Raw genomic sequence first — 20905 nt, 5'->3', positions numbered from 1 at the left:
GGTCCTTCCCGCTCTCCCCTCCGCCTGACGCACGCCTACACGCACGTACCCCCACACGCACGCGCTGCCATTCTCCACGCACACCTCCACACACACCCCTGTAAGTCGCCACACGCGCGCGTGGCCCCCACGCCCCTCCGCCGCCGCTGCTGTCGGCACCTCTGCGCACCTCTCCACGCATGCGCATCTCCCGCTTCCAGCTCGGGCTCCGTGGCCCAGCTTGTCCCGCGGCGAGTGCCCGCCCCAGCGCCTGCTCAGCTCACCCCGCCTGAGCCCGCGGCGGCCCCGCCGGCCGGTCTTGACTGGGCCGCCCCTTCCCTCCTCACATCCCAGGAGACACCGGGCGGGGCGGGGCGGGGCGGGGCACCTCCCACGCTCGGCCGCTAGGGTCTTCAGGCGGCGGGGAAGCCAGCCGCCGGGGCTGCGGGAACTCCCTCCATTTCCTGTCCCTCCGAACGCGGTAGGGGGAGGAGGGGGCGTTTTTCATCCGCTGGGAAACGCGCTCACCTGGTTCTCAAAGCTAGTTGGCCCTTCCTCAATTTCCCGCCAGAGGGAAGGGCTCCAGAGAGAGAGCCAAGGTCTTTGGGGCGGGGAAGGGAAAATGAGTCAGAGAAGAGGCGGCTCAGAGGGAGGAGCCGGCCTGGAAAGGGGGAGTACTGGGGGGGGGGGTACTGGGAGGAAAAGGGGAGGAAAAAAGAGAATGGGAAAGCCTTGGCGGGGGCGGTTTTGAGGGTGTCTGGCACAGTCCTGGGAATCCTTTCTGGTGAACCCCAAATCCTGGCGCCACTGGCCGGGATCATTTCTGAGGTGCTGGGCGTTAAACTCCTTTACCCCCGCGCCAGAGGCAGCTAAGGCCAGGAGCCTTGCTAGCTGCTCACCAGGCATCACGGAATCTACCGGTCTGGGCAAGGGCACAGGGATTAACTTTTCATGCTCTATGGAGCCAATAATAGTCTTTAGCTCCTAGGGTTGCTGGAAGGATTAAATTAGTTACTACATTTCAAATGCTTGGAATAGTGTCAGGGACGTGTAAGCAATCAGTGATAGCCCCTATTATTACAAAGGTTCATTCATCGGTGGTCTGTCTCCCCTCTAGATGATTATGAGTCTCATGAGGGCAGAGACTATGTGTTTCAGTCATCACTGGACTCCAGCCCCTGACACGAAGATTCTGTCAATAAACGATTCATTGAATGAATGAATAAGTGAGTAATTGCATGATAAGTGCCAAGACTCTCTCTCTTCCATGTAAGGAGTATATTTGTGGAAGTTTGAGGAAAAAAGGCTGTGATTGGGGAAGGTGGTGCATAGGACCCTTGTTCGTTTCTGTATCAAGTGTCCTGTTCTGCCTTTGGAAAGTGGAATGTCTTTGGCAATTTCCTACATGGATACGTGGAAAACTGTCAGACAGCTAACCTGAAATTTGAAACTGAGACCTGACTAACTAGAGCAGGATCTGTATTTTGTACAGTTAGTGAATAAAACGGGAAGAGGGCTGAAGTGGAAAGCTCAAAAATAATGGTGTCAAATATAAGTGGGCGAGACTGGCATGGGAGCTCTGAGTGAAAAGAAGTGTGTAAAAAGGAGTACAGTCACCTTGAAAAGGAGTCTGACGGAGGTCCCAAAGTAACAGCAATGTTATCTACCTTTCTGTTCTAGTCATAGGTTCCTGATGATCTGCCCTGATGTCCCAACATTCTTGGGGTAGGTATGCAGATTAGGCTCCTACTACTACATTCAGAAAATTTGCATTTATGGAAATGCCTACTGTTAGAGCTAAGAGGGACCTTAGAAATTACTCATACATTTCAATTTCTAGTTGAAAAACTAAGCCAGAGATAGCAAAGGACTTGGGCTTTGGGATTCTCTGGCCTTGGTACTGAATTTTGCCAGGTCTGAATTTATTGTGTGTCTTGTTGTTCCTTTAATCCCTGCCTCCACACCATCCCAACCCCAAAGACACTGAGCAGAGTGCAAGGACATGAATGGAAGGTCAGCAGAAGGGAGGGAGGGCGGGGAGTTCCTCAACAGACCCTGACTTTGCTTCCTTTGGCTTCCCCCGCACACCAGGGAAGGTACCTGGGTGTTCAGCTAGCTGCTGTACGAGAACAGCTCCTCCATGGCACCCAGGCAGCCTCACACTATCTACAGAGGTCCTGCAGGCAAAGGCTTGAACCATAACTAATCTGAGTCTTGGCAGAACGCCTGTGATCCTCCCAGGGCACTAGAGGATGGGAGGCCTACAAGGAGCTGCTTCAAGGCCACTGCTGCTTTTCTCCCGCTGCCTCCTTATCCCCCCATCCCCTGGAAGGCTGTCAAGAGTTTTTCATCCCCTCCCACCTCCTGGGATCTGATGAGATAAGAGACTTCCTGGCTCATCCCTCTCAGAATAGAGCTACATACTATAATCGGCTTCTTGGCAAAGGGATGTCCCACAACTACCATTGCAGTCCTCTGATCCCTTTTTTCCGGTGTCCTCCTTTTTGGTGTTTGGGACAGGGACCACTAGGAGCAGGAACCTTGGACTACTTTTTCTTTTGTTGTGTAAATAATAAACTGTTTGAATCAAACAAATGATCCATTGTACCCTTACCTGCTAAATCACTCAGGCCTTGGACTTGTGTGCTTGCCAGCTGCTTGATGTGAATTACACATTTCTGGTGTATCACCACACCCTCCCTTATCACCAAGGGAGTTAAGCTGGGCAAAAAGATGTGTAGATCATAATGGCTTTTTCCTGCCACTGGACATGAAAGAGAAAACCAGCCCAAATTCCATTTTCTGGGACTTCAATCTGGCTGGAGGAGTAGCAGATCCTCTGCATTCTGTGGACAAGGCTACCCTGACATAGGACATACACAGTAAATGCTAGTATAGTTAAAGTAGAAGTAGAGTTAAAGACAACCCAAATATGTCCCCTACAAGCCTGCCAGAGCATTGCTGGCTGACCCTTTCAAACCTGCAAGTCTACAGCTTGCCCTCCCCACCTTGTCCAAACCCCCAGATTGGACAACAAAAGCATTGTCTCTAGAAGGCTCCTGTTAACATTTTCTTATTTTCTGAGAAGGAAGGAAGAGGTAGAGTGAGAAGCTGGAGGAGGTGTGAATTTCCCCCATCCTCCTCCATTAGCACATTATCGATGGCTAATTTATTAGTTCTTGTAATTATTCCCTTTGAAGAAGACTGGCCTTAAACAATGGTTGCCTGTTACAAAGAGGCAATTGTGGGGATGCTGGACCAGAGATATGTGCCCAAGAGGGATTATACAAGTGGTGCTGTGAAGTTCACCTAAGACAAACTTCATAGTGTACAAGGTGGCCTGCTTGTCATTCTGCTTATCAGGTTCTATTTCTATTCAATCAGCATTTACTATGCATGTCCTATGTACAAGTCTGGTAAGAGTTTCTACTCTCACCCCTGTGTCTTCTGGAAAGGCTTCCTTTTTCAGCTACCTTGAGTAATTTGAGTTTGTAGGTTAAAAACTATCTGGGATGAATTATTGAATTGGATGCCCCACTAGATTATAAATGTTAGGAATACTTTTTTCATGTTAGTATGTCCCCCAGAGAAATGAGAGGAATACTGGGAACACAATGAATGCCTCTTGAATGACCCGTCCAGGCCAGTCACAATTGTAATTTGCATATCGTGCCAAACAGTTATAGGAAGACCACCTTGATCCTCCACCCCTGGAAATTCACAGTGGAGGAGAGTCATTCTCATTAGCTATCATGCTGTCTACATTTCCACTGCCATGTAACAACCGACTTGATGGCCTCTGTTACTCCTAATCTTTATAAACAGATCACCTCACCCCCACCTGCAGGCTCAGTTTCACTGGGACTCCAGGAGGAACCCTATTCCTAGGTAGGGGAACATAAAGAACCCCATATCTTCTCTGGCCTGGCCTATCAAATAGAACCAGACTTTCCAAACTTCACATCCCAATCTTAGCTGTGGGTAATAGCCCCATATTTGGCCTTTGCCTAGGTTGCTCTCCAGTTAGACCACTAGGGCCCTGATATTCCAAATTCTTGTCTCTTTTATATTTTAATCTTCTTGTATTGGGGCCATCATTTCTATAGGCCCTTGTTCTGACAACCTATTTCAAGTCACTTCTGGCCCTACTCGGACCTTAACCAATAAGTTCCAGTTGTGGGATTTTCTTTGTTATTCCTTAATTCCCAGTTTCTGCTTCAATCCCTAAAAAGTAATGTGCGTGTCTCTTTGGGCCTTTTACCTTCATTTCTTTAGTCTTCCTGACTGTTGTCTGCTCCTGGAAACCAGTCTTCATGATGGGATCCCGATTTCTGGACCCCCTGGATCTTCTCTGCCCAGATCTCTACCTTTTATATATCTGATTTCCCCCAAGTCATTTAGACAATTCCAGTAACCCACGGCCGTCTTTCTTTTCATCTTCCCCCAATTTAAACTCCAGTGAAAGACAGTCGAGAACTCATGAATACATATATATTTATTTAATTCATAATATAGCATTTTGGATGGCTGGGATATTTTAGAAGGATGAGGCTGTGTAATCCACAGATGCTCAGATTTCTGTCACTAGGAGAGACACTATTGGTCCAGAGCTCCCAGTACAAACAAGCCTGGGATAAAATATTCAATAAAAAATAGTCCGACAATAGTCTAATAAATATTCTAGCCAACAACAACAACACAGTATATGTCTGAAGCTGGCAGACCAGACCGTAAAAGGCAGTTTTACCTGCCCTGATGGCAGCCCACCTGGCCAACTTGTAATACACAGCCAAATACAGCCAACGGCTCCAAGGCTGCAATTGGCTTCAGGAATTGAAATAAGCATGGGAGTGGTTCTTATCTGTCAGCCTCACATTTCCATTCTGTAGAGGAAAGGGTATCAAATATTTGAGCTTATCAAAAAGTCCATCCATGGATTGCTCCATCCAGGTAGTCATATATAAATATGTAAACCATGGAAGCTTAGAAAATTCACCTAGTGTATTTAAGCTGAAAAGAACATAAAAGTGATTTTGCTGAAATCTGAATTTCACTGCATCCAAAGTTACACAATGGAATTACATGATAAAAACACATACAGATGCAGCAATTCTTACAAGTAGTCACAACTCCAATGTGGCATTAAAATTTCTTTCATATTCTCAAAACAGGTTTAACTTTATTTTGATTAATTTTGTGCTTTCTTCAATAAGACAATATAAAAAAGTGGAAACGAGCATAAATTGCAGACAGAAAGAATAATTTGCTAGCAGAAAGGATCGTAGGGGAATAGATTGAGTAGGGCAACAACAATGAAAACTGAGGGCGTCACCTTCCTTGAAGATGTTAAATTCAGGTCCTATTCCCTTTGTCCAACTGGGTTTATTTAGCTAGAGGCAGTCAATAAGGTCCCTGGCATTGCCACAATCTATGAAAGCCTTGAAGTCTCCAGGACTCACCACACTCCCCACAGGTGTACTTTACCACCATGTTGTTTCTTGGAAAGCACTTTTCATTATTTGGCTCAGAAACGTCATTGCTTACCTCAAACCCAGTTTAATTTCCTGCATTATTCAGTAGGTTAAGCTCTGAGTGATTTTTGGCTGTAGCCCAAACTTAAATCCACCTTCAAAGAACGAAGTTTGAAAAGACTGGAAAGTTCTTGAAAAGAATGGTGCCACATGCTCTAGACAATTCCCCAAGTTAACTTCCACAGAGCTTCTGAGGCAGACAATAGTCATTGATATGTATGAGTCCTGGGACATTTGCAAAAATAATATTAACATAGCCCAAATGGAGAAGTAACCAAACTTTTCTGCCCAGGAAATAACAAACACCGGTATGGATATCAGAGTACAACAGGGAAACTTTGCTTATTCATTCGTCATTCATACATTCATTCAATAAACTTTAGTCAGGCAACCACTCTGTTCCACACACCATGCTGAGTATTAAAAAATACAACAACAAAAGACACAGTCCCTGCCCTCAAGGTATTCACAGTCTAGTAGGGAAGATGATTATTATACATTAAACTTTTGTGTGCATCAGAATTACCTGGGAACCTGTTCAAAATGTGAAATTCCACTTATGTGCCCAGATAGTCCAATTAAGTAGATCAGGAGTGGGGTCTAGGATCAATTGTTTTAACAAACACCAAAGGTGACTCTAACAGGCGGTCTAAGGACCACACTTTGAAAAACACTGCTGTGCAAGGTGATTATTGCTGAGAAGGGGGTGGGGAACGCTCAGGGTGCCATGAGAGCTCAGATGAGAACATACCCCAGTCTAGGGGCGGGGGGAGGGGGGTCAAGAGTTAATCTGGTTGAGAGGGGTGGGGGGAGGGGGGTCAAGAGTTAATCTGGTTGAGAGGGGCAGGGTGGGGAAAGGTAGTCTAGGTAAGGTAGTCAAATGTAAGGAGGGGAAATTGAAGCTTTGTCCCAGGCCACTAAAACCTAAAGGGCACAAAAAAATGAATAGCTGGGGAGCCCCAAGGATAAGGTAAAGGGAGTTGGACTGGGGTGGAGGGGGTGTGTTCTGCATTTATAGCATTTTCACACGATTCCCTCAATGTCAGAACAATTCCTGTTCACTCTGGGCATCAGAACTCTTAGTAATGTTTCTATTCCAGGCCCAGAGAACAACTTGTGTGAAGAGTTGACCTTGTCTAGAGTAACAAGTGGAAGGAGGAAAGTGGCAAAGGATGGAGCTGAGAAAGCAAATGGGGACCTGAAAAGCCAAACCCTAAGTAAATGGGACCTTCTACTGAATGCTATGGGAGCCAGTGAGAGGTTTTCTGAAGGGGGGGGGTGGGGTGGGGAAATCATGTCTTTTGTTTAAAAACTGGGGGCTAAGCCCTCGAGGAGAGACCAGAGTAACTGAGAAATGAAAGGCATCATTTTAAAGCACTGCTACACTGCACTGGGACCGGGGCCGGGAGGAGGAGGTTAATATTTCTTGTGCACTTCACTACATGCCAGGTGCTGTGCTAGGCAGTTTACATGTGCTGTCTTTTGAAATCTTTGCAACAGCCTTGTGAGGTAGGTATTATTTTACAGAAGAGGAAACAGAGGCTCGGAGAAGTGACGTGCATACCCCAGGTCACACTGCTAGGAAATGGCAGAAGAACTAGGATTATTTTAGTCCAAAGGCTTTCCACGGCAGCAAGCTAGCTCCTGGCACTGCTGGATCTGACTGAGGTTGCTCCTTTCCTAATTAGCAGAAATGACATACAGTTTTTTCAAGCAAAAGGCCGATGTTGCTGCTAGATAACGTAAGTTTGAGCCTGCCCTCTATATGCGCATCAGTCCTGCTTTCCCTGTTAGGTGAACAAACAATACAAAGCTGTTATTTAGGGGATTTATATAGATACTTTGTCTCTCCTACAGAGTAGTAAGGCATCTGACAGCAAGGGACGTGTTTTTATCAATACATCAGCAGCAGAGTGGTACCCAGCATCTAGTAGTTTGTTGAATGAATGAATGAATGAATGTCCACCGAGGTGGTCGGAAGGAAGAGGGGAGACGTTTTGGCATTGTTTCAAGGCTCGTCTGGTGGCTTGGGACAGCTACCGCTTTGTACAAAAGTAGTATTTTTGCAACTCCCGAGAAGTAGACTCCTTGAGGTGGACTTATCTCCTGGGAAGGAGAAAGCTCTGGTTCTGACATCCCCAGTCCCTGCAGTGGAACTGACAAAAGCACAGACCGTAAAACTTGATGCCCTTCAACAATAGCGAGGAAGACCGGGATGGATGAAAGTTATATTTGCATTTGCCACTGAAGGGTCCGCTAAGCAGATGACTAGTGTAAACAAGATCGCAAGAGGAACAATTCTTTAACCTGTTTAGTAAAATAGACTGTTCTCCGGCATTCTGAAGTACTTCAGAAGTGTTTTATCCGAAAATACAAGTACATTTATATGCAAATGGTTGTTTCATCTAGAACACTCCATTCTTCCTGATTACGTAAATAAAGTTCCTAAAGAACATCCATTATGCAACTCTTTTTTTTTTTTTTTAGCCTAATTCTAGTAACTGTATGTATTTGAGAGTAATAAGACGGTATTTCTTTGAGACATTCTGTGACGGAATTTTTAACAATTCAAAGGAACCTCCTCCATTAAGTAGCCTCAGTGAAACTGTGCTTCTACTTGGATCAATTTTCTATCCAGCAATAGCATCTCTTGTGCAATCCTGTCCCCCAATCTCTCCTAATCCACCTTAGAGCTCTTCCGACCATCTACGTCATTATTGCACATGTGTGTGTGACAGGAGGGAGAATGGGACGGATGGATGGAGGGAGGGAGGAAATGTTGGCCTGATTTTGATGATGTTCCCTTTAGGGGACAAAAATGAATGATATAACTTATTTTTCCTTCCAGTATATTTCTCACTCAAATGAGCAAATCAAAAAATTTATTATGTATATATAATTATAAAATGAATACATAACATATATTATGTATTCATTTTATATATATATTATATATACACATACATGTTCTTCGTATAATAAATCCTTGATTGTAGGCTTTTTATCAAAAACTACATATAATATGTGATCCTTCGACACTTCAAAATTCTACTTGGCCAAACTGGCCAGTGCCAGAAAGGCTGACACCCTCCACACACACCTTTCCGGCTGGCTAGCCCCTTGTTCAGAGCATCTTTCTACATTATTTACTTAGAGTTATCCTAATTCCTTCCAATATCATTTATACTCCTAAATCACTGGGAATTTTTAATTCTCCAATGATAAGAGAGGTACTCTCTAAATTTCTCCTCCAATGGCTTGAACCCAGACTCCTCAGATAATTCGTTCTGAGAGACTCAATACATTAATTCGAATATAAGCGTTAATGCACGAAAATTAAATCTATAATATCTAGTTATTTTGGATGCTTCAGATGAACTTTATTTTGTGTCTTGTATATTGGACACTAACTGAGGTTTAGGAGGGGAAGAACTGCTGGACTGTAGAGCCAGTGAGTTATACACTCTCTGGAAGCTTAATGGCAAGCTTTCATCCCAGAAACATAAGGGGATTCTTGAGGCCTGCAGTTGCATTCCTGCCGCTCAGGATAATCAATAAAATCTGGGGCAGGCAAGCCAGACAGGATCATTAGGGATTTGTTCCAGATTGTGAATGTTGGGCAAACTGGAAGAATGAAGGTCACGTCAAAAGTATGAAGATGGAGAGAGTTAGCTGGGTCATAGAAAGACAGCATGTTGTTGTCATAATCCAGAAGAACACCGAGACGTTTCAACTGTGGGGGCACATCCACCAGCATTTCCTTGTTGTTATGTCTCACTACAAAGTTACTGTTGCATCGAGAGAAGACCCACGAGGAGGCATTCTTGCCAATCCATTCATTCTTGGGAGCTGATTTGTAGGCAATACCAATTGCATACCTGTGAGACCGTTGAAAGGAGAGAGAAACAAACACTTATTAATGATCTGAGTGGTACTAGGCACCATATGGGATATATAAGAAATCTGACGCATGCTTCTTCCTTTCCTAAATAGTTTACATTTAGACCCACAATGTTGATAGCACGAGGGCTTTACGAAATCAGCAGTTAGAGCGCTGGAGGAATTTCCAACTCCTGGCCCAGTGTATTTCCCAGGACTTCATATTTTTTTGGTTTTGTGACAGCTGGCCAATTTTACTAGGTGTGGTTTTCATCACCTGCCTCTTAACCTTGACCTGCGGGTACTATGTTTGTGCTATGGACCTGGATCTCCCAGGAACCTAATGGCAGGAAAAAGGGAGGAGAAAAAATAAGAGTGGGATCTACTCACCAGGTGGAGGAACCCATGACCACCTCCCAGTAGTGGCAGCCACTGTCAATGAATATATTTCCCGCTGCTCCGTAGCAGCCCGTACTACTAAACCTCTCCGGGGTATGGCTCTTCTTCAGAGAGCTCTCATCCTTCTCCATCTGCAGCCCATCATTGGAGATCTTCAACTTCTTGTGAGTCATTTTGGGATCCAGTTTAAAGGGTTGGCCTGAAAAAAAGTGAAAAAAAAAAAAAAGACAATGCATGGGAAAGTATTTAAGAATGCCATCTCTGTCCTCTGGGACTATTGCTACCAGGGGATTCTTGATAGGACGATCATTCTTGGGCCCATGCAAGTTGGCTGCTATTTGGATTATATTAAGGAAGTAGGGCCTGAAGCCACCATTTTCAATAAAACAAGAATAAGCTGCCTCCCTCAACGGGTTATCAAATTAAGAGGGGGCTCTCGGGCTTTCATGTTCTCAGAGATGTCTTATACTCTGCTTTATTTCAGTGGGTGGCTTGGGATCTGAGTAGGTCTTGGGGGAAGGAGTATTTGAGGTGAGACAAAGTGAGGGGAACGGCTGGTGGCAGAACAAAAAAAAAATGGAAGGACTCAGTGAAGACCATCTTTCTACTCTCTTACAATGGGGATGTAAATAACATATCATTAGGTAACTTCATTAGAGTGACTGATGCATCAGGAATGATCAGAGAAAACATTTGTTGTGTAGGATCATTCGTGACAGAGGATTCCTTATAACCATATGATGAAACAAATGACTAGAATCCAATTGCTGGGTATGGCAAGAGCTGTATTATACAAAATGGGTCCATGGCAGACACTGTTGGCGAACACACTCCCCCTTCTCCTCTTTCACCACAGAGGCCAGAAAAGCGAGATATTCTAGCCTCTCTTGCTGCTAGGGGTGGCTAGTAAGATGGAAGTAGATGGAAACAGAAGTCAGACAGGGTTGGGGACACTCTGGAAAAGTGCCAGGCTTTCCCAATAGAAGAGATAGCCATCCTGTGCACCAACCCTCTCCCCTTCTTCCTATCTTAAAAGGAAATATGGCATCTGGTGGTCACAAGGGCCGTATTGTGGTCATGTAACAGTAAGTCAATACCCAAAGGGAGAAGGAGCTTGGGTCTGTGACAACATCACAGAACCAGCTGCTGCACTGGCCCGAACTGCCTACCTTCAAGCTTCTCACTATGTGAGAAAGAGAAAAAAAAAAAAAAAACTATTTGTTTTTGCTACTCACAAATACTATTTGTTAAGCCGAGTTAGTTGGATTTCCCGTCACCTTAGGTCAGAAGCATTCCTAACAGGGATGGCTTCTCAGCAGAAGGATTCTACCAGATTATTCCAAACAGTACTGTCTTACACAACTGTTCCCCTAGCATGGGATGGGGTGCAGAGAAAACCCGTTTACTAACACCCTCCCCAAACACCAGCTACTACTACATATACTTTGTGTACATCTTTGTGTTCATGTATTTCCCAAGGGCACCAACAAACCCTGCGCCCAAAGCATAGACTATTAAAGCTCCTCTACTCAGCGCCTCCGCTCTCTTGCACTGCTGTGGGTCCCTGCGGAGGGGAAAACGGAGCTCTCCTTTTGGAATCACCCCAACGTACTATTTGTTTTTAGTCGGGTGGGTTCACTGTTCCGGCTGCCTGCTTGGTTTATGGCTTTAACAATGAAGATGTAGCGGGTCCCGCTCTGAAGTCCATGCACTGTGTAGTGGTTCTGTTTAATGTTGGGCACAATCATCCAGCTATCCACTGAATTGTACAGGCCTGTGGAGGGAGGGAGGGAGACAAGGACATTAACCAGGAGGTAATAGAGATAGGATGAGAAGCACATTGAAAATTCATCAAAAGCCCCCCTGACCTCCGCTACCACCACCACCAAAAAAAAAAAAAAGTGAATTTCATTTTGTTTTCTTTTGAGTCCCAGGCGACAGAGTGAACTAAATATCTCCTGTCTGTTTCCTCCCACGGAGCTAGGCTTACACCAGGCTCCTTGCCTCTGGCAGTTGAATGCCACCACTAGTGAAAATTAGGTGGCTTCAGTTTTCTGCCCGATAACATGGGAAAAGCCACTCTACAAAAGTCACAGAATCATCACTTTCATGGAGTCTCTGGATCTTTACACCCAAGGTCCAATCCTCTGACAGCTGAGCCTGGCCTGGTATGGATGGAGAGGCGCTGGGCAGAGAGCACAGGAACATGGAATCTCAGAGCCAACAGGACACCTACACGCCCTATTTCCCTCATTTTACAAATGGGAAACTAAGATTGAGAGAAGAAAAGTGACTTGCCCAAGGCCACAGACAGATGGTGATGGTGCTGAGTATAACCCTGGTCTCTCACCCTAGTCCACTGCGCTCTCCACTCCGTGACAATTCAGGAGGTGTACACCATGTTGCTTTGTCCCTGCAAGGTAGCGAAGCTTTCAGGGCTTATGGCTCATCTCTCCCACCCCCTCCTGGGCTCCGAGGTATCATAGAGAAGCCAAGGAGATGGCATGAGAACCAAAGCAAACATTACCGTCTCCTCACTTTTTGCCCCTTCCTGGTTCTAATACCCATTTGAGGTGGGGTGGTCCAGGAACACATTGTTGCCTGGAACCTTCTTTCCTCCCAAACTCAGAGATCTAGGTTTCTGCTTTCAAAACTCTTTGGACCATAAACACTGACTTAAACAGAGAAAAATGTGCATAATTAAAAACATGTATTTGGCTAACTGTGAGTAAAAGAGGAGTTGACGTTCTGGTTTATGAATTATCGAGGTTTCTCTGTTCTGTTATCTGCTTTTCAATCAGTTTACTGCTTTTTAACCACCATTCTAGCAAAGCATGCAAAGGAATGGGCAAGGAAAATGAGCAGTGAATTTAGTCACTTCTATGCAGCACTTGTAAAGGAATTAGTGAGGCTGAAAATTAAAAATAATCATGAGTGTTTTAGAAAAAAATAATAATCATGAGTGTTTTGAAAGAGATCTGATCATGAGGTCTTTATAATGAATTTGGTGGGAAGTTGAAAAAGTCTCAAATAAAACTAGAAAAAGAAGCATAATGGAGGGCAAACAGAGATGTTCTAGAAAGAATAACTGGTGAAGATGCTCAGTCATGCTCATGAAAAGAGAAGAAGGATAAGGGCCAGGAATAATGTTGGAGGGCTTGGTTATCCATGTACCAATTCACAGTATGAATCATAAACTGCACACTGAATTTTAATACAGAGAGAAATAAATGGTCTTCCACATATGCTTCTAACAATACAAAAGACCGAACTTCACAATGAAGTACTATGTAGCTATGAAAAAGAATGAGGAAGATCACAATTAACTGATATGGAATGATTTCCAGGGTATACTGTTAGTTGAAAAAAAGCAAATTGCAGAAGAGCATGGATAGTATGCTATTCTTTTTTTTTTTTTTTTTGCAAGAAAGAAAGGCAAATAAGAGAACGTACATATATTTGAAGTCGGTGGGCAAAGGGATGGGGTAAGGGCATGGGATTAAAAAGATAGGGGAGAGAAGGGCACTTGTTTGAATACACCTTTTCTGTCTCGTTTTCCCTTTGGGAAACACCCTGTTGCCTTACGAATTCAGAAAAGAGCAATTAAATCAATACGAATGGGAAGAGTGGGGACGAAAACTGAAGGCAAGTGAAACAAATGAACCCAACTGCACTTCAGATGAAAAACAACCACACCAAGGGGAAGGGGGAAGGAGGAAGACTGAAAACAAATCCTGAACTATTGTTTGTTTCTGTCATGGTATGGGCAAAGCACTTCTGAAACTGTTAGATACATTACGGGATTAAGCAAATGAGCACGTGTGTTGATGTCGTTGGGAGCCAGGGTTCTCACTGTGAAGTCGGAACATACCAATATGGAACGGGGGAAGGCAAGAAAGAACCCGTGAGGATGGACTGGAATTGGAGGTACTGGTATGAACTCTTGATTTCTATAGATGTGTGTGTGTGTGTGTATCCATATGTGCACATATGTTAGGTGTGTGCGTTTGTATATTATGCGTGTGCATATGTATACATACATGGGTACATGTGTGTGTTTCTAGTACCCAGATCTTGTTCTCTAATAACATCCTCCCATTAAAAGGAACCAGGGTTCCTTGGGAAAATGGCTGATTTCAAGGCTAGGGCAGGAAAAGGTCAATATGAGCCTAGAATCTTTTGTTCTGCTAGAAGTAAAGTGCTCAAGAAAATAATGGGAGAATTTAAGGACCCAGGAGTCAGCTTAAACGGTCCTTACTGGCTCAGTCTGGACAATCTGAGCATCAAAATAAGCAAGGGCAGTAAAGAATTATAAACCACTAAAGAAAGAGAATTCATGAGTCCATACTGAGTAGATAAATAGAGGGTGGGGCTTTTGCTTACAGTAGAATGCAGAGTGCCAACTAATAAATGGGGGAGGGAACGCTCATTTGGAAAATCATCATTTTGCAATCATCAGAGTAAAGACTGGACCAGGCAAGGATTTTTGACTGATACTAAAACAGGAGTGGGGGCAGGATGGGTTTGATGAGGAAGCAGGACATTTTCATTGTCTCAAAGTATCACCACATGGATTGCTTATTAGTTGCAAAAAGAAAAATAGTAACTACGTGGTGAAGAAACCCAGCAACGCCTTCGACCAGCTGAACAAAATTAGTATCCCCAATGAAGGGCAAGTGGATATCACATGCCTCTACATGTGATGTCCTAAGGAGGATGCAACATCTCCAGTGCAGTATTCCAGCCATGAATGCATAATCTGAATATAAATCGTGAGGAAACATCAGAGGAACCCAAAATAAGGGACACTGTAATAAAGAAATAAAAGGGGATTTTAGATGTCAATGTCGTTAAAGACAAAGAAAGGCTGAGGAAGTGTTCCAGATTAAAGGGGGCTAGGGATAATTACAATTAAGTGCAATACCCGATCCTCGACTCTAAAGGACAATATCGGGTCCTTTATATGTTATAAAGGGTGCTATTGGGTCAACTGTCAAAATTGGAATATGAATGGCGATGAATGGCGGGATCAGAAAAAGTATTATATCAAATCTCTTCAAGTTGATAACCACACTGTAGTTATATAAGAGTTTCCTTATTCTTAGAAAACCTACACTGAAGAATTTAGTGGTCAAAGGTCATGATGTATGCAATTTACTCTCAAATGGTTCAGAAATAGAGAGAGATGGGGACTTCTAGCAAATTATAAAGGAAATGGGACAAAATATTAACAACAGATGAATCTGGGTAAAGAGTATATGGGCATTCTTTGTGCTACTCTTACAACTTTTCTGTAATTTTGAAACCATTTCTAAATTTTGAAAAGGTAAAAAGAGGATTTTCTGGGTATCAATGGGACTTGGCGAGATGGGGTTGAGGAGTGAATTCTGGTAATGGAAGTATATACCTTGTTCAAACGGGAAAGACCACAATATGGAAATCCATGAACCCGAGTCTAAATGTGTGGTGGAGAACATTTGCATGGAAATGAAAAGGAGAGGAAACAGAAGTTTTATCTTGGTGGCAGTATGTTACAGGCTGCCTGGCCAGACAGAGGGTATAGCCAGTGCTTTCAAAATGCAAAACACAAAACTGAAATAGAGGAAAGATAGACAGTAATGGGGAAGACAATCAGCCAAACATCTGTTTGAATTCAGCTAACAGCATCATCGGAAACATTACTGGCTTGTGACCATTCCAAATCTTAGAGGAAGAGGGGAGATAATTACAGATGAAGGGAGAAAGCTGAAAGAAAGAAAGAAAGAAAAGAAAGAAAGAAAGAAAGAAAGAAAGAAAGAAAGAAAGAAAGAAAGAAAGAGAGAAAGAGAGAGAGAAAGAAAGAAAGAAAGAAAGAAAGAAAAAGAGAAAGAAAGAAAGAAAGAAAGAAAGAAAGAAAGAAAGAAAGAAAGAAAGAAAGAAAGAAAGAAGGAAGAAAAGGAAGGAAGGAAGGGAGGAAGGAAGGGAGGAAGGGAGGGAGGGAGGGAGGGAGGGAGGGAGGAAGGAAGGAAGGAAGGAAGGAAGGAAGGAAGGAAGGAAGGAAGGAAGGAAGGAAGGAAGGAAAAGCAAAAAGAAAAATAAGGGGAACAGCTTCTCCAGACAAAATTTTAGTCGACAAGGAAGAAATTTCTGGTTAAAGAAAATGTGGAGTTTGATTATTTTAAGATTCCTCATATAAATGGTATCACGTAGTATTTGTCTTTCTGTGTCTGGCTTATTTCACTTAGCATAATGCCCTCCAGGTTCATCCATGTTGTCACAAATGGCAGAATTTCCTTCTTTTTTAAGATTGAACTATATTTTATTATATGGACATACCACATTTTCTTTATCTGTTGATCTGTTGATGGACAACTCTTTGAATGCTGATTATATATCAACAAAGTGGTTTAAGAAGAGAAAATGTGGAAAAAACCTCAAGGGAAAGTAACTCTCAGAGCCAAGGTTCAATCAACAGTGGCAGAACAGTGGTAGGCCAGACCGACAGATAAGGGTAGGACCTTGAATCTTCATGAATATTCCCAGTAAAATAGTCTCATCTTTTTTTAAAAGATTTTATTTATTTATTTATTTATTTATTTATTTATTTATTTATTTATTTAGGTGGGGGGCGGGACAAGCAAACTCCCTGCTGAGCTCGGAGCCCAACATGGGGCTCGATCCCAGGATCCTGAGATCATGACCATGAGCTACAATCAAGAGTCAGAGGCTCAACCTACTGAGCCACCCAGGGGCACCTAAAATAGTTTCATCTCATCTGCCCATTGCCAGACAGAATTTTGCTCAGGGCTCTGTCTCTATCCTATTCCACTTGACTGGAAGAAGACAGAGAAGGCAGGCTGGGAAGGCAGAAACTGGATTTAAAAGGATTTTGGCAGGCTGGAATGTGAAGTCAAAGCTAACCAGAAAAAATGTAATAGGGATGAATTCAAGGTGTTGCATTTCGGTTTAGACAATCAAGGATTTGAAAGACCTAGGGATTCCAAGTGACTACATGCTCAGTAGTCAATACTCAGTCGTCAATGTGACTACTGGAATAAAAAGGTTCGGGGCTGGGGGGCATCAGCTAATGTATAAGAGAAATAATCCAGCTGTCTTCTGTGGTGGTCAGACCACTTTTGGAGTACTGTATTCACTTTTTTGACAGCGCATTTTTTAAAGATTTTATTCATTTATTTTAGAGAGAGAGCACAAGCGGGAGAGGCAGGGGGAGAGAGAATCTCAAGCAGACTCCATGATGAGCACAGAGCCCAATGCGGGACCGGATCCCAGGACTGAGATCACGACCTGAGCCAAAAGGAAGAGTCGGGTGCTTAACCAGTTGAGCCACCCAGGCGCCCCTTGACAGTGCATTTTATAAAGCACTTTGACACACAGGAGTGTGTTCCTAAAAAGGATACCATGACAGTAAGGGGCCTGAAACCATGTCACATAAGGAGCGATTCAAAGAACTAAGGATGTTTAGCCTGGAAAGGAGAAAATTTAGACGGGACGTACATGAGAGCTACCTAACGTTATCTGAAGAACTGTCATGGAGAGATGAATCAGGTTCATTAGCGAGGCACAAAAGGGCAGGACTGGGACTAATCAGTAGCTGTGGGTTTAATTCAAGAAACATTAAGCTTGAAGTCTGACAGGCTTGCGTTCAGACCTTGACTCCATCAGTTTGTAGCTCTGTGACCTTGGGCAACTCATTTCATTTGAACCTCAGCTTCTTCATCCATAAAATAGAATTAGTATCATCTATTTCATAAGGCTAAGGAAGAACGCATGAGGACTCAGTGAGATGATGTATGTGGGAGCGTTTATAAATGACAAAGCAGAATGCACGTATCAATTCTTATTGTCGTTGTTATTTACCAGGAGGAAGAGTTAGGCCCTCCATAAGGAAGCCCTGACAATTTGTTTATAGCTGCACAACGAACTGAATGAGTTATTTTGTTAGAAGTGGGCTACCCATCCCTGGAACTGGAAATGTTCCAGTAGAGACAGGACAATCATCCACTGGGTGTCTGGTAGAAGGGAAGAAGGTTAGCTTAAAGACCGTCCAAGGTTCCTTCCAATCCTAAGGCGCTATGATCCTATTGGCATTAAGAATTATCCTTTAAGTTCTTCTACAAAGGACTATATATCTTTGAAAAGGGAGAGGACAGCCTTTAGATCTTTGTCGCTTGCACTTATGTCTCAGCTCCCTGGAGACCACTGCCTTCCCCCTCTCAGGAAGGAGAAGCTCAGTTGCTGGCTGTAAGACTTGCCAGAGCAGGAGACAGACAGACAAGGGCAGGAAAGCATGTCAGAGAGGCCTTAGAGTGTGTGACTCCGTAAGCTGAAAAAAAAAAAAAAAAAACACCTAGGAGCACAGCTGCCCAGGCCAAGTGGCTTAGGTTGGAGCTGCACGAGGCAAGTGTTTTTCGAGTGTGACCCCCAATGTCCTCTCACCTCCCCAGCCCACCATGTGGCCCAGCATTGGCACCAAACAGGAAAAGGAAGCCTATTGGGAGGGTTTCATTGGGAAAATTCCCCTCGTGTGGGCCTGCGAAGTGAGACACGGAAGCACAAGCACAAAGGTAAAAGAAATTACTACTTTGCAGCTCTGCGGACTAGGGCGGGAACCCAGGGTGCACCTTAGGGTGGGAACCAGTTCCGGTCTTGAATCCCGTTTTAATTCTGCTTTCCAGTTCTCCCCCGCACAGGGAGGGGAACTCACAGCCGGGTCCCTCTTATCTAGCCACCGATGAGTCAAGTTTCTATTCTGCCTCGTCTTGCTCCAATTCATCAGAAGGTGAAACCATAACATGTGAGCCCAGTGACTGCTTTTTGAACAGATTTCATTTTGTGGCCCACTGACACTTTTTTTGTATTTGGTGTCATTCTCGGAGGAGGGGGAGAGGGGGTACAGTGACAAAGACAGAAGGCTTATCACTACAGTCGCTGACACAAATAGGTCCGGGAAAGGAAGTAGTCATCCTCGAACGTGATGTATTTTATCACGATAATGCAGTGGAAGAAGAGCCGAGGAGAGAGATGTTCACACACACAGAATCAGCAATGACGGTGGCGTGGTTACCCAGGAATGAATTCTGCACTGGGTTCTGACTCAGGATGAGTAGAGTGACATGGATGAACTGAGGAAAGGCCGAGGATTACATACACAAATGGGAGTGGCCCCCGTGACTGCCCCAGCAAGGAAATACACACCTTGCTTGTCCACCCAGTAATATGGTCTTTGCAATGCCCTGGGGGAGCTTGCACTGTCTACGAGAAACACTATACTCAACAACCTAACATGTCTTACAAACACTTGCCTCGTGGCGCCCCGGCCAATCTTGAGCAGCTTACTGCTTCCTTACATTTCCTTATCTCTGGCCACAGGCCCCAACTACACCATGACTTACTGATGAAGTTAGCCTGGCCAGTGAATATGGTGTACTGAAGCTCATAGGAGCTGATGCTGAACTCATCATCCGAGATCCAGTGGACTGTAATGGTGTCATGGGAGGCCGTACAGAGCTCCTCTCGGATAGATGGTGGGTTTGGGGCTGTAAGGAAAGGTGGGAAAGCAGGTGAGAAAGGCACACTCTCTGTTCTGACACGTTAACGATTGGCACTCTTGCTGCCCAACTCAACATCTTGTGGTGAGGAGGTTCTCTTCGTAAAAGAGAAGCGTTCGATGGAAGCCACGTGCTGAGACCTCCAGCGGTCACGTGGTTTTCTTATTGCATGACCTTCGACCTGTTTCTTTTTATTTTAAAAAAGTTTTATCATTTATTCTGGGCAGGATGGCCAAGTGCAAATTAATATGCATTCCCTCGTCTGTGAAATAAGGGATGATTGATCATTACCTCACAGATCTGTGGTACATATTTATACTATAAAATTAATACACAGTGCCTGGCATAAAGTAGTTGTTCAATAAATGACAGTTATTTTAATATGTTGACAAAAATAAGACCAATGCAAAGTTATTGTACGTGTGTATTTTTCTCATGAGGTGGCCATTCAATAATCCTGAAGGTAGCCAGCATTTTTCATAGGCTGTTTGCATCCCTCATTTCCTAAAATTGTTACATTTTTCGTCCTAATCTGCCAGATCCTCAAATTTCCTTAAAACAATTTGAATGGTACCTGTACCTATGCGGGACATTCTTTTATATTCCATAATTGCCACCTGATTTCTAACTGCCTCAACAACAAGCAACAATATATTGCTGATAGGCTCATAAGGAGAAATCCATCAGCAATGTCTTGTTTTTTCTTGACCTTTAGGTATGATGGTATACCCGTCTGCCCCCAGAAATATTTGACACATCATCTTTCTTTTCTGTTACATGAGCTAAAGTATATTCTATCTAAAAGGATACATGTATTGTCTTAAAGGTTATAAAAGCGTTTTCATTACAAATATTGTCCTGTTCTGATTACCTTAAAGTAAGAGAACACCAAAAGACAAGCATTAAAATGGGAAGGAAACCACAGTATTTTCACACCTGTTAAATAATCTAGCCCCTCCAGCAATTTCTTTTCTCTGGAAAAATCTAAAGCAAAGTTTTCAAAGGCATCATTAAAATTGATGTCTGGAATCAGAACTTGAGAAGATGCTGTTGCCATAGCGACCCTGGAAAAGAGAAAAAGTACATCAATATACATCAAAATCGGTTTGCAACCTTTATTCAGTGTTTGATTTCTGGTTCAACAAGGTGAAAATAAATGACTCATAGGGCTTAATTCATTAAATGAAAAATATCATATCTGTGCTTTTCGAATGGAAACCATTTAAAATTTAATCATCAGGAACCAACTAAGGGTTATACCATATTTATTCACATATGTTCACCCCTCAAACACACTCCCCCATCCTGTCTTAATTTTGAGAAGTAAATACAGGATTTTTTCCCCTCTGCATCATTTTCCATCTGGCAGGCAGCATCAAAACTAGACCTCTGAAGGCTTGGTAAGAGCAGTTTGAGAGATTTTTTTTCTCCCCCTCCATGTTTTTTTATGCTAATAAACAAGCCAGCATGCTGGGGCTGAGTTCAAGCCTTCACCTGAATACTGTACTTTAGTCACTCTTTTAAAACATTTGAATTTAATTTTATTATTATTTATTATGATTATATAAT

General features: G+C 43.5%; 1 protein-coding gene and 1 long non-coding RNA gene across 5 annotated transcripts in view; one reads left to right on the top strand and one right to left on the bottom strand.

Moving 5' to 3' along the window:
• The first annotated feature begins 363 nt into the window (after positions 1-363).
• Positions 364-2543, top strand: LOC129045992 (uncharacterized). The gene is made up of 3 exons (XR_008506591.2): positions 364-460; positions 1097-1205; positions 1660-2543. It is a non-coding gene; the product is annotated as an uncharacterized LOC129045992 (long non-coding RNA).
• Positions 2544-4458: 1915 nt separating this feature from the next.
• The window catches only part of MID2 (midline 2), a 98148-nt gene continuing 81701 nt past the window's right edge, over positions 4459-20905 (bottom strand). For 3 of the 4 annotated variants that reach the window (XM_045881291.3, XM_064574459.1, XM_045881264.3), the window contains exons 6-10: positions 20273-20400; positions 19091-19324; positions 11401-11562; positions 9780-9987; positions 4459-9388 (exon numbers count right to left, since the gene is read on the bottom strand). In XM_045881291.3, coding sequence (XP_045737247.1) covers positions 8986-9388; positions 9780-9987; positions 11401-11562; positions 19091-19324; positions 20273-20400 — 1135 coding nt within the window. In that variant the 3' untranslated portion in view covers positions 4459-8985. The remainder of the gene's footprint in view (positions 9389-9779; positions 9988-11400; positions 11563-19090; positions 19325-20272; positions 20401-20905) is intronic. The other variant, XM_045881281.3, reaches the window with a different exon arrangement.

The sequence above is a fragment of the Mirounga angustirostris genome, unplaced genomic scaffold, assembly GCF_029215605.1.
Source record: "Mirounga angustirostris isolate CCGP_5_RB_7025 unplaced genomic scaffold, mMirAng1.0.hap1 SCAF_11, whole genome shotgun sequence".
Classification (NCBI taxonomy): Eukaryota; Metazoa; Chordata; class Mammalia; order Carnivora; family Phocidae; genus Mirounga; species Mirounga angustirostris.
The sequence above is the reverse complement of the archived record's forward strand: the minus strand, read 5'-3'. Positions and strand labels throughout refer to the sequence as shown.